The sequence below is a fragment of the Chanos chanos genome, chromosome 11, assembly GCF_902362185.1.
Source record: "Chanos chanos chromosome 11, fChaCha1.1, whole genome shotgun sequence".
Taxonomy (NCBI): Eukaryota; Metazoa; Chordata; class Actinopteri; order Gonorynchiformes; family Chanidae; genus Chanos; species Chanos chanos.
In genome coordinates this window covers 20,662,621-20,675,120 of record NC_044505.1, presented here as the reverse complement: position 1 = coordinate 20,675,120, position 12,500 = coordinate 20,662,621, and the positions used below count along the sequence as shown (strand labels likewise).

The following is a 12,500-nucleotide window of genomic DNA, read 5'->3' as shown; positions in this document are numbered from 1 at the left end:
TAAGCCTTCATTCAGCCTTGGCTTACCAGTAGTTTATAGCTTTTTTTTTTCAGTTGCTAACAAGCGTTGGTTAATACTGAAGCTGCTTTTTCAAAACTCTTCATACAGTCTGCATTATCAACATGCATCTTGGCCAAACAGTTAATCTCACCTCCAAAACTCACTCAAACCACCAAAACGCTTCATATATGTCTCAAAATAAGCTTGTTCGACCGTAACACAGGCAACAGTTCTCACTCGGAAAGCATACGATGTCACTCATAACACACTGACCTAAAAAACACTAACAACAGGGAGCATTACATAAATGATGAACTTTAATCTTTGAAGTTTGAATGATTTTTCACATAAATCAGAATTTCATGATAGAATAAGAAGAACATCTTTTCACTTTATTGACATATTGACAAGAATGAAACAGAAAGGCAGCAATTTGCTTTTGTATCCTTCACAGTTTTTTTTTTTACAATTGCTAACAAGCGTTTACCTGGACTTAACATACTTTTTCTAAACTCTTAACACAACAACACACCTACACCACACAATTGACCATATAGTTAATTTTCTGCTCAAAACCGCGTTTTGTTCATTAAATACCAAGTCTACATTACAAAATGCAAAAAAAAACGTTCTCTACATACACTGACCCTGTCAAAACACGGCAAACCAAACTCAGTATCAATTCATTCTTTCAAAACACTAGCACATGTTTTCTATCCAGAAAGAACATGTATTCAGTCATAGCACAATGACTTTCAAAATACTAACAGTTGATGGCATTACAGAAACTACATTACTTGTCATGTTTCAGTTCTACAGGTACCTGCATACAATAGACAATATGAAATCCATTAATCTTTATAATTCAGACTCCTTTTACTGTAAACTACATTTTTTTGGTTGAGTGTCAAATGTGTGCATTTTTGAAAGTGAATGAGTCATCTTTACTTCATGGAATGTACAGTAGAGAAAAACATACAAAGTGACAGAACTGCTGCGTTTAAAAGCTTTGTTAGCAACGTGACATTGCTGCCATTGATCAACAAAATTTCCAACGTACATGGCCTATGGTTCCAAATGTGTAAAAATCAAATATACAAATATGGTAAAAAAAAAAAAAAAAAAAGGCCACAGGTACTCCTCTGCCTGGTCCAGCTCCTCCTCTCCCTAGTCCTCTTCCTCTCCCTTGTCCAGACATTATTGTTTATCTCTCTGCCCCTCTGTGTTGTTCTGTATCCACGTTGAACAAAATCAGTCCGAGTAGTCCCGTTTTTCACTGTCTATGTGCATGTAACTGAAAGAGCTTCAGCACTTCAGCATGTCTCTGCTTGAGACTGGAATCAGCTGTGGTTGGTCTGTTTTACACAAACTACAGTAAATCAGCTATTTCTCAATGATCCGTCCATTCAGTGTTTCAATGATCCGTCCATTCAAAAATGCATATCAGCCGTTTCCGTATAGCTTTTGAGCTGTTGCAGAAGTAGAGGCTTTATACTATATTTAAGGTTGTGAACCTTAGGTTTTCATTTCTGGCATGCTGTGTGCAACCATTTGTGAATAAGACAAGAAAGATCCATAATTTTGATAGTGGGTAAGCTTGTAAGTAAATAAAATTTAAGCACTTTAGAAACGCGTTAATTGACTGCATATTCTGTGAAAACAACATGAACCGTGTTAATGGTATGGTCCACAACAGATGGATGTTGTGCTAATTGTGTTTAGAGTTTTGAAAATGTGACTGCAGATTCCACAAAAGCTTGTTAGCGATTGTTAAAATCTGCATATATATTTCAGTATGGTTACTGCAGAACTGCACCAAATTCGCCATCATTCTGTTTTGAATCTGTTTTTAACAGTTTTGAAAACAGTGTGTAAGCATTTGAAAAATGTGCTGCAAATACATAGTGTTTTGCAGGTGGTGGAGAATGAAAGAGAAAAGAGTTCATGGATTTTGGAAAGTGTGGTCATTGAATGCATTTTGAGTGAAAGCAATGAAAAATGACTCACAGTTTGGTCCCCATAGACTTTTGTTTCGCTGTGTGTAGAGTTTTGACAACGTGACTTTAGTTTTGACCTATGCATGTTAGCAATGGAAAAAAAAAAAAGAACTGTAAATGGTTCCTAAACAACAACAGGTCTTGTTTGTGCCAGACAGGTTTTTAGACTAGAGACACTGCTATAACAGTAGTTGCTGTTAGAATAGAAACAATTACAAATGAACAACAATTTAAAAATGCCACGTAAGTTTAAGTTTAATAGGAGGTGTGTCAGTGATCCCTCTTTTAAGTCCCTCAAAGCAAGGAGAGACCAGATGCTTCTAGCATCTAGCCCCCCTTCCCCCCCAACACACACACACACACACACACACACCCCACACACCCCCTTTTTGTTTTTAACACAAAAAATATTGATACAACGTTTATCTGCTGAGCCTTTGGGATTAAAAACATAAAATGAACCAACGCGAAAATTCACAACATTAGGTTTGTGACTTAAACAGTTAAATCCTGTTTTAATGTGTAACAGTATTTATGACTTAAGCCACAATTTGGGCGCAGTCTGTACAATTACACAGCAACCAGATGTGAACCATTAGACGGCATCACACGTCACCTTCGGACTCTGTTTTCGAGGATAGAAGTAGTGGAATATTTGATATTTCAGTACAAATGGGACAGATCTACTAAAGCGTGATTTAGATCATGAAGAACAAATGTGATTAAGATGAAGAGTTTCAGTTAAGACATTTGTAAAATGTTAGTACACAGTCCATTCATGGCCGTTTTTTTTTATTTTAGGTTTTGCTCATAATCTTGCCCTCTCCATCACCTTTAAACTTCACCACTCTACTTAGAATAAACCTACTTTTTTGACAGAATTGTCCTCAGTGTATCTATGACTATAAAACACACACACATACCCACACACACACACACAAAAACACCACTGAGTCGGTGTTTTTCAGGCATCCTCACGCTGGGGCTAAATCAGTCTGGTGTGCAGTGTCTGTCACCCCGCGCTTCATCCCTTGCTGTTTCGGGTTTGCGTCATAGCTAACCTTTCCCTGCTTTGTGAACCTGTCACTCCCGAAAACCGCAACCGTGTCCCCCTGACCCACAACCTCATTAGCCTCCAGTCAGACCGTGTTCAGTCCGTGTCCTCAGCGTCATACTGAAAACAATAGCCCCAAAATGAACGGGATCACTGCTGGATGGTAGCAGATGATTCCTTTTCTTTTCGCATTTTCATCTCTTTATTTTTTTGGCGTGTTTTTATGCATAGCGTAAGGAACAGTCCGCGCTCGTGTGGGGGCGGCTTTAAACGATTTACGTAAAGTACAGAGAAGAAAAGAAGACAGAGTTAAATAAGAGAGAGAGAGGGAGAGAGAAAAGTAAGGAAAGAAAACAAGCAAGAAAAAGAGAGATCAATGTGCAATTACCCTCTCTGCTTTTTTCACAGGGGTGGATCAATGGTTTAAAAGCTTGTCAGGCATATTAAAGAGGGACCGCATCTAGTTCAACGAGGTTGAAAATAATAAAAGTTGGAGCAAAAGTGCTTGAAGTTATAGAAACTCATCTCCAGCGTGGTCTCGCTCCAGCTCGAGGAAAATGTAAGATATCGCACTGGTAATAATTTCTAACCAAAGTGGTGTTCTGTATGGTAATGTAATTGAGAATCAGAAGCGGAAGATTTCTCCTTCTTCCCCTCAGAAAAAAAAATTACCAGAAGACTTCAAACATGTAAAAACTCCTGCATAAAAGCTTGAAACCATCACAAGGTTGATATTTTCTCAAACTTTATGCGAAGACTTTGCGAAAACACAAACGGCTCGGATGGAATCGGAATCGATATAATTATTCAGTTGTATGCATTTTGATGGGTGTGCATTGGATACTGCAGGTGTGACCCAAACAAATAGATCTTTTGGTAGAACAGACAATAATGAAATTCAGTTTTGACAGCTGCCTGTACGACAATATCTATTTTCACCTTTTCTGTGAAAATTATGCACTTGCTCTTTGTAAGACCTGCAATTTACGCTTGTTATTCATCTTCCTCTTTCATAAAGAAAACTGGATTTGTCCAAGATCGTGATTGCTTTTGGGACTTGATGTCTTCATGCCCAATCAATTAAATAGCTCTCTCTAAGGACAATACAGCAACCACACACTTTTTTTTTTTTTTTATCAAACACCATTCACCTGAGCCTAAGCACATGCCATCTGCTCAAAATTCTTTTCAAGTTATCAAAATTTGTTGAAACCAGAAGCTAAGTTATGTTACCCGACGCGACAGAGCACTACGGAAATTTCCGGATGCAAGTATCACGTTATCAAACTAATCTGTCAATATCTCTTGAAGGTTATCGCATTCGCCGTTGTTTCTATCACTGAGACCATTTCATTTCCCTCTTTGTTTATTACCAACTCCCTGTCTGTTCTCCACTCTTCTTATCAGGTGGTGAAGATGATGATCATTGTGGTGGTGACCTTTGCCCTCTGCTGGCTGCCGTACCATGTGTACTTCATCGTGACAGGCCTCAACGGACGACTGAACAGGCTCAAGTCCATCCAGCAGGTGTATCTGTCAGTGCTTTGGCTAGCTATGAGCTCCACCATGTACAACCCCATAATCTACTGTTGCCTTAATGGCAGGTAAGACCAAACATTCACAGCAGACATTAAGTCACACAGAGACGCTCATATAGAGGCCAGATACGAAGCTGCTCTTTCATGGAACAGAAGTCAGTCCAATGTTAAATGAACTAAGAGTTTAGAACAAAAGAGTAAAAGAATACCTGCTTTTGGTTCACTTCAGTTCAAATTAGGTTTCACTTTACTTTCTGTTCACACCATAAACTCAAACCATTTGTAGTGACAAGTGCAATTGTGCACCACATAAATTAGGAGGATTAAAAAAGCTTATGGCAATTAGATTAGATCTCAGAACAAATAAAGAGAGAGAGTTTTGTGTTTGCCGTGCACTTTTAAGAGAACCACAAGAGAGAACCGCAAACTTAAAATACCGTGAGCTTGGCTGGCTACAGAACTAAGCTGTCTGGAGCATTCACTTACGCATGAAATGAGTTTTCAAAAACTGAATTTGTTCACAGTTCACTGTAATTATCTGAGAAGAACGGAGCATGAACACACCTTAAGTGAAAGGTGCTGAGTGACTACTGAGAGTGGAATTACAGTTCAAAACACAAACTCCAATCTAATTCTAATGTATTTAAATACAGTGACTGATGGATCGTACCGGGGGTGGTGGTCGGTTTAGAACGGAGGACAGGAGAGGTATAAGATTTAAACTCAAAGTGGGTGACTGAGCTTAAGTTGAATGGAAAGGGCACATTTCTGATTCACTCTGTGCAACACTTATACCACATGGGTTTCTATCTGCTCCATGGGCATGAAAGAGTTTTTTTTTTTTTTGTCATTTTCCACTCATATTTTTTTTTTAAAAAACACAGCTGAGGTCTGTTTACAAAAGGAGGGCTCAGAGTGATTCGGCTCTCGTCCTGTACCTGGGTTTTTATAGGGTAAGGTGGATATGTGTAGAAAGGCCAAATATCCAATCAAATCAAATCTGAGGTGGTTAACCAGAGAACATGAGTTCCAGTCACCGCTGTCTGGTTGCTCGGTTTGGGTCGGGGTCGGACTGATCATATTTGGGTTGTGGTCTTGGCCCAGGTTTCGGGCGGGGTTCAAGAGAGCCTTCCGCTGGTGCCCGTTCGTCCAGGTGTCGAGCTACGACGAGCTGGAGTTGCGCACCACCCGTTTCAACCCCCGTAACCAGAGCAGCATGTGCACTCTTTCACGGATGGATACCAGCGTGAACGGGGTCGACCCACGCCAAAGCCGCAAGAAAAGCGCCATCTCACAGGGTCAAGACGAGGTCAAAGGCGTCGACGACAAGCTCTACAGCGACCCAAGTGTTGAAGCGGAACAGTACAACTGACAAAAGAAAAACGCGGAAATATTACGCCAATAATGTGATTAATGATTAAATGATTAACTTATAATAATGAATGTTGTCTAGGAAGAAGTATATATCGATTGTTATTATATTGAGGCACACAAAAAGTGAAATAATGCTCACTAATGAATTACAGTTAACACAATCAGTCAGTAACAGACAGTGCTTAGAATGAAAAACAAATGCACAGCACATAACAAAACAGTACTACAACATCCATAACCGAGTGAAGAGTCGCCGATGAAAAGCCGCCATAAGGCCAAATACAGTACACTCCTGATATTACAAGGCATTTGAGTCGTTTCCAACATCATTTGATCCCATTAAATGTTAATCCCCCCTCCTCTCCGGCTCCGGTAAATCCATCCTGCCGCAGAGAGACATCTCATCACTGGATTCCTAATCCCCGCACTTTTCAAACGGCTAAAAAAAAACAAAAAAAACAAAAACAAAACAAATGCGATTCCCCTAGCGGTACTTTCATTCCATTGACCCAAAGGTTACAACTCACAAGAGAATTTCTGTAGTTTGACTGTGATCTTTCACAATCGATGTGACTTGTGCAGATGTTGACCTGCATTACCTAGTTTACGGCCAGTATGTCAGATGAATCGTTTTAGCCTGATTTTTGTCTCTGTCTCAGCCCCGTCGAGCCTCATCCTTTTCCTGCATTCATCCGTTAAGTACACTGACCACGAGTGACGAGCAACGAGGTAGTTAGTCTGAGCTGTAATGCCAGTCTTGCGTTGTTGGTGTTTTGTACAATCGGCACTAATTGAGACAGACAAAATTACACATGATTGCCTTCACTTATTCAGCACACATTCTACAGACACCGTGTTTCATTAGTTTCTTTTGTGTTCTCGCAATTTCCAGCAAATTAGGTTCACTTAAGACCCCCCCCCCCCCACTTTTCCCGCCAACGTTTCCTCGTTGTATAATATGGTAGTGTGTGGAGGGAGGAATAACAACTGAATGTTGAAGAGTGGAAAAAAATCAATACTGGTCAAAGGTAGTTGTCTGTTCTTGTGCGTTATTAAGTGTGTTTGTGCAAGTGAGTGCACATATCTGTGCAGCGTTTTGCTTATGGCAAGTTCCTGTACTGTGTGACCACTTCCATAGACAGGGTGACTTCAGAATATGAAATCTGTAAAAGAAAAAAAAAATTCAGTTGTTCAATGAAATGGTACCATGTAAAACTAGCAAAACAGTTCTTTGTTAATATAGTATGATTATGTCAACCTATCTACATGTTTTGGGAGGATTTATTTAAGAATTTTTTTTTTTTATGTGAGACCTTTTTTGTGTGTTATACACGGCAAGGAAATGTATAGAATATGTACTGGATATATCTGTGGTAACTGTTTTGTGCTTTATCTCTGCAAATATCTCATCGTTGCTATTGAATGTACATTGTGGTTTAAGCTATGAACATGAATAATGGCGCTTTAAGTGAATTTTTTTTATAAGTTATGTAGTTTTGAAGAGAAGTCCTCCATAAAAAAAAATATTTGGACACCTTGCATAGTGCTGTCGTGACTTGGAAGCCAGTGCGAATAGGCTGCAAAGACAAAGTTAGGAAAAAAAAAAAATTAGTCATTATTTATGTGAATTTAACTATGTGTATAATGTAATGATTTTATTGATAGTTATTATGATATCTTGTGTCATCTATATCACAGATGTAATGACAGGGTTAGCTTGTGTTTTTATTTTTTTTATTTATTCATTTATTTATTTTGTAAATGTCATGAGTGTATAAAAAATATATTTAATGAGCCATGTTGTGGAGATTAGGAATAAAGTTCCCTATGTTTTGCACCATTTGAGACCTCTGGCATATCTTTATGTTCTGCCACTGCAGGTTTTTACATATGTTCAATTTTAAATATTTAAGATGAATAAATATCACATAGAATTTCCACACTTTGATTGTGTAGACATGGTAGCAATTAAGCCTATTATTTTACACCGAATAAAACATGTTGTTTTACGTTTCTGAAGCCATCCAACAGCATTCACTCTGGTCTGTTCATACACATGTCAATGTAAATCAGTCAGAAAAGTACTAACATTTGCTAAAAAAAATTCCTATGAAGCTGTTGAGCTCAGCTGACCTTACGCAGACTAATGGTCTCAGTTGACTGTCATGTACTTGGTTTAGCACTGTTCCTAATTCAGGGCCTTGTGTAATAATGTACTGGCAATCTGGGCTACACATAGAAGGACCGCTATAGACTGAGTTTATGAGAAACCTCTCCTGCATCTACGGGAACATGAGCAGGACCTCTGTTTGAGTGAGACTGTCGAATCAGCCCTCTAAGATGACGAGTGCTTACGTTTGCTGTGTAGTTCATCGCCCAGGACATGATCCACAAAGTTGTGGTGGAGCTGAAAGAGGTTACAGAATTAGTCATGCGCCTCACTACCTGTGCCAGAACCCTGTCCATCAAAGCAAAGAAGGCGAATGAATATGTGCCCTCGAGTTGCTTCATGTCTGAGGTCGCAAGCAAGAAAAAAACATACGCTTTGTTACTGTACTTAAATGGTATTCTTCGGGATTTACGCTTCAACAAAACATCAGCCGTTTTTACAACTTTCACTACATACCTGATTTTGTCTTTAAAGGTCTAATGTCATTTTTTTTTTACAACAATGTAGTTTTACTGATAACTCGCGTTACTTCTTACATTGTCCCATTCGTGTGGTTGGTTGTTAGGCAACGGTTCTCCGTAACAGCAGCTACGGCAATATTGCACCATGTTTTGCCCTCGGAAAGGGTGGCCAACGGAAAGGGTGGCCAACGGAAGGGGTGAGGCAATCGTACCACCCTCTACAATAGCCTGAATACAAGTATGTTCTAAGCAACGGTGAGGTAAGATCTTACGTCGATGTAGAACAGATTATGGCCGGATACATCTGATAGTCTGTCTTTACATGCTCATGCTGATTTGCTCAGGAATGCGTTCTCAACACTGGCCAGAACATAAGGCGAATCCCGAATTGCCAAATCTCAAGCAGAGATTTCAAAATGACAGAGGTGCAGAACACTAAATCCACTGTTTCCACTGCCCATGCTACCAGCGAAGACCTTCTGTGGCCTTATTTAAAAGAAATGTCTACCTTTGTTGGTAAATGAAACGACTCGGACAAGATGAGGTGCTAGTTACTGATAAACGCATTTAAGAATTCATCATCAAATCTGTGGAAGCGTGTAGAGCTTAGTTAAACATGCTGTTTCACGTAGTTAATCATTTGCTAACGTTGTCTAAGTTGTTTTCAACGTGTGGGGCAAGGAAGGCATAATATTACAAGACATTTAAGTGAAAACAGGCGAGAACATATAGAGAAAAAGAATTAATAATTGCAGTGAGCCTGTTATTTAAGTAGTTAACTGCAATCTGTCATTTGCCCACTAGAGGGAGAGTGTAGAAATTGACTAGTCTCCCTGGCTAAGCAGGTGACCTGCTGTCTATTTTCATCGGCCACATGTACTGCGGAGTAGCCAACGAGATGAATATATTGTATGAATCTATACATAATGTCTATTAATATCATGTGAATGTGCTCAAAATGCTATTTCTAGTCTTGTTTTCTCAGTGGTTTTTGGGTTGGAGTGGGGGATGTACAAGCTCAAACTTCAGCAAACAACTCATTGTATGTTTGTTTGGTTGTTTTTTCAAAAAATTATTGTTGAAAATATTGTGCTTCAGATAATCAGAACCAACAACTAGCAACTAGAAGCAATAAACGAGCTGTGTAGTTAATAGAAGATCTGATGGGGGGTGCAAACTAGATTGACCCAGACAATCTAACCATGATGTTCTTCAGCCCTTGTTCATTAGCACCTAAAACCACTTGCAAACATTCTAAGTTTCGATAAATGACATACATTCAAAACTTCAAATCCAAGAAAAAAAATCGGCATGTACACATATTGACGTATTTCTTCCAGCTTTACAGAGATGAAAGCAGCAATGATGTTATAGCAGAGGTTGAAGCACCTTTGGAGGAGGAGGATGATGATGATGATGATGATGATGATGATGATGACGATGAAGAAGAGGAGGAGAATGTTGGGTACACTGGGGTTTGCAAGTATACAAAAGACAAACATGATGGTTTTGAGTTTCAGCCACCCCAGGAATCAACACAGCATTCCACCTTCTGTATTTGTTTTCCACGGGGGAGCCAGCTAAAATGAAACTGACAGGAGGTTACCCAGATTTTCCAAATGCCAGGCCCTACGGGGCAAGAATGCTTGATCCACTACAGCTGCAGCAAAGGCGGAAGAGGCCTGTTCTTTTTGCCTCATACATCCAAACACCACACAGTGGAATTCCTTCTCTCTCTCTGGGGAGAGGATTCAAAAGATTATGAACGGCAAGAGAGAGGGAAGTAGTCAGGGTTGTCTGTGTGATATTTAAGATCTCCATTTAGTGAACGTAATGTCTTATCTTCTGTCAGTGAGTGTTGTGATATTCCAGTTTTCTGTATCTCTTTGGGTATTATTTTAAATGCGTGAATTGTCAAGTCCTTATAAATACTAGGTTAATGCCTGAAGTACCTTAAGGAGATAAATCTTAAATGTTTTGTTCATAGGTTCAGTCCCGTAGCTTTACTGGGGGAATACAGCACCAACATGGCTCCTGTCGACACATCAACTAACATGCCATAGGCACATACTAATAACTAAGAGGCCTTTGACTGTTCTCACAACGTTGATGTCAAAACTTTAGCGAATCAAGCTGTCTCTGAAACGATGCCAAGACCCCTGGTTGATGTAATCCTGATGACAGCCAACAGTCAGTTCAGACACACGCTCAGCAATCCCGAACTCGCTGTTCGACAACACATCTGTTTCCGATAGAGAAACGTTTTCCTGAAGAGTGATGTTGGGAGGAGAGGACGTGTACAGTTCCTGCAAAACAGGAGAACAATCTCAAGAGTTTCGCCTCTCTGTTCTTGGAAACTTAATAACAAAAACGCAGACAACAACAACAAAAAAAAAAACATCCACTCAGGCATTAAGTGCCTCGCTGTCATGCTGACCCATTGTTCTCCCAACCATTCAAAACATTCATGACTCCGCCTCACATTAAACGCTGGACATCTCATCTATCCATGGCCGTAAATCAGTCCCTCAGTCATGGACATTATTACATCAAGAAACGGCGAGGGACCGGGGTCTGACAGCCTGTGATCTGCTCCTGCTACAGGCCTAAGTGTTTGTTATCTGTCCCATCGGCCTCGTCTGTCTCCCCATAAATCTCCTAACTAGGCCTCCCAGAAGCCTGGAGGAAACAGAGAAAGGGCTCCCTATAGAGTGCCAAAATTTACGGCCAGATGCCGTGTGCTCTTGGCTTTTGCAGGGGCTTTGAGTTGCCAAGGACAGTGCAGGAAGAGGCTTAATGTCCAGTGTTAAGTCAGCAGCTGCTATGCTATTACCCACATAATGAAGGAAATAAAACAAGCAAGGCAATACTGGACCTACACTGGGCATTGTTATTAAGTACACATTGTTTCTGATTCCTGATGCTGATTTTGGCAGGTTATGGTTGGTGTTGTATGAGTGCACTCTTCACCCCTATTCCCTCTTTTAAACGCTGAGAAACTTCAAGTTTAAAAATATGACACGAGAAATACAGAAAATGAACAAAAAGTGTTATTGTTGGTCAGGCTTGAGAGGAGCCGAAAATAAAAACACAAGAAACGCTGTTTTTTTTTTTTTTTCAAAGACATGCTCGTCTGATACGACATCCGTCAACAGACTTGCTCAGAAAATAATATATTCAGAATTAAGGGAAAAATCTGAATTTCATCTTTTTCTGTGAAAATATTCACTACATGATCAGTATCAATGTTGCCGATGTCATCACTGATTACCTCACAAATGCTATTTATACAGTCCCACGAGGCTGTGGCTAGTGATTTGCAAAGGAGGATGAGCATAGACCTGATGACCTTCTATCACCATGACAACCAAGAGGTTCATGGGGAGCATCTCAGATTTTTGACCTTTTTACTACTTTGATTTTTGTTTCAGATCAGTTATTTTGAAATAAGAAACTTTTTCTTGAGCACTTTCTTTTCTTGTGTGAGCAAATTAAGTGCTGTCTAGATAAACACTGCAGTAGTTCATGCTATCATTTTAAGAGCCTCAAATTCTCTATTCACTGGACCTCAGGCAGACATACCAATGTGGAATCTACAATCAGTTTATACGTCATAACGTAACCATCACAGATAATTCATAATCAATATTTTGACACATAGTTCATGAGAAAAAGCTGTAACCATAAACATACAGTTAAACCTTCAGTTGTTGTGGTTTCTATAATAATAATAAAATATACAATTATGAGCCGATGAAATTGGTATTCTTCTTTCTTTCTTTCTTTCTTTCTTTCTTTCTTTCTTTCTTTCTTTCTTTCTTTCTTTCTTTCTTCCTTTCTCTTTACACAGGACAATCTACTTTTAGGTGTCTTCTCATTCTCTTATTCATTATGATTCAAGAAGTT

The 12,500-nt window shown here is 39.4% G+C and overlaps 2 protein-coding genes across 2 annotated transcripts in view; one reads left to right on the top strand and one right to left on the bottom strand.

Annotated features, from left to right (window-relative positions):
- tacr3l (tachykinin receptor 3-like) overlaps positions 1 to 5,961 on the top strand; it is an 11,190-nt gene extending 5,229 nt beyond the window's left edge. Inside the window, exons 4-5 of the mRNA XM_030787851.1 lie at positions 4,459 to 4,655; positions 5,694 to 5,961. Of these exons, the coding sequence (XP_030643711.1) occupies positions 4,459 to 4,655; positions 5,694 to 5,961 (465 nt within the window). The remainder of the gene's footprint in view (positions 1 to 4,458; positions 4,656 to 5,693) is intronic.
- A 4,753-nt stretch (positions 5,962 to 10,714) lies between these two features.
- Positions 10,715 to 12,500, bottom strand: part of LOC115823827 (ecto-ADP-ribosyltransferase 5-like) — a 7,210-nt gene continuing 5,424 nt past the window's right edge. Inside the window, exons 2-3 of the mRNA XM_030787850.1 lie at positions 11,258 to 11,273; positions 10,715 to 10,900 (exon numbers count right to left, since the gene is read on the bottom strand). Of these exons, the coding sequence (XP_030643710.1) occupies positions 10,715 to 10,900; positions 11,258 to 11,273 (202 nt within the window). The remainder of the gene's footprint in view (positions 10,901 to 11,257; positions 11,274 to 12,500) is intronic.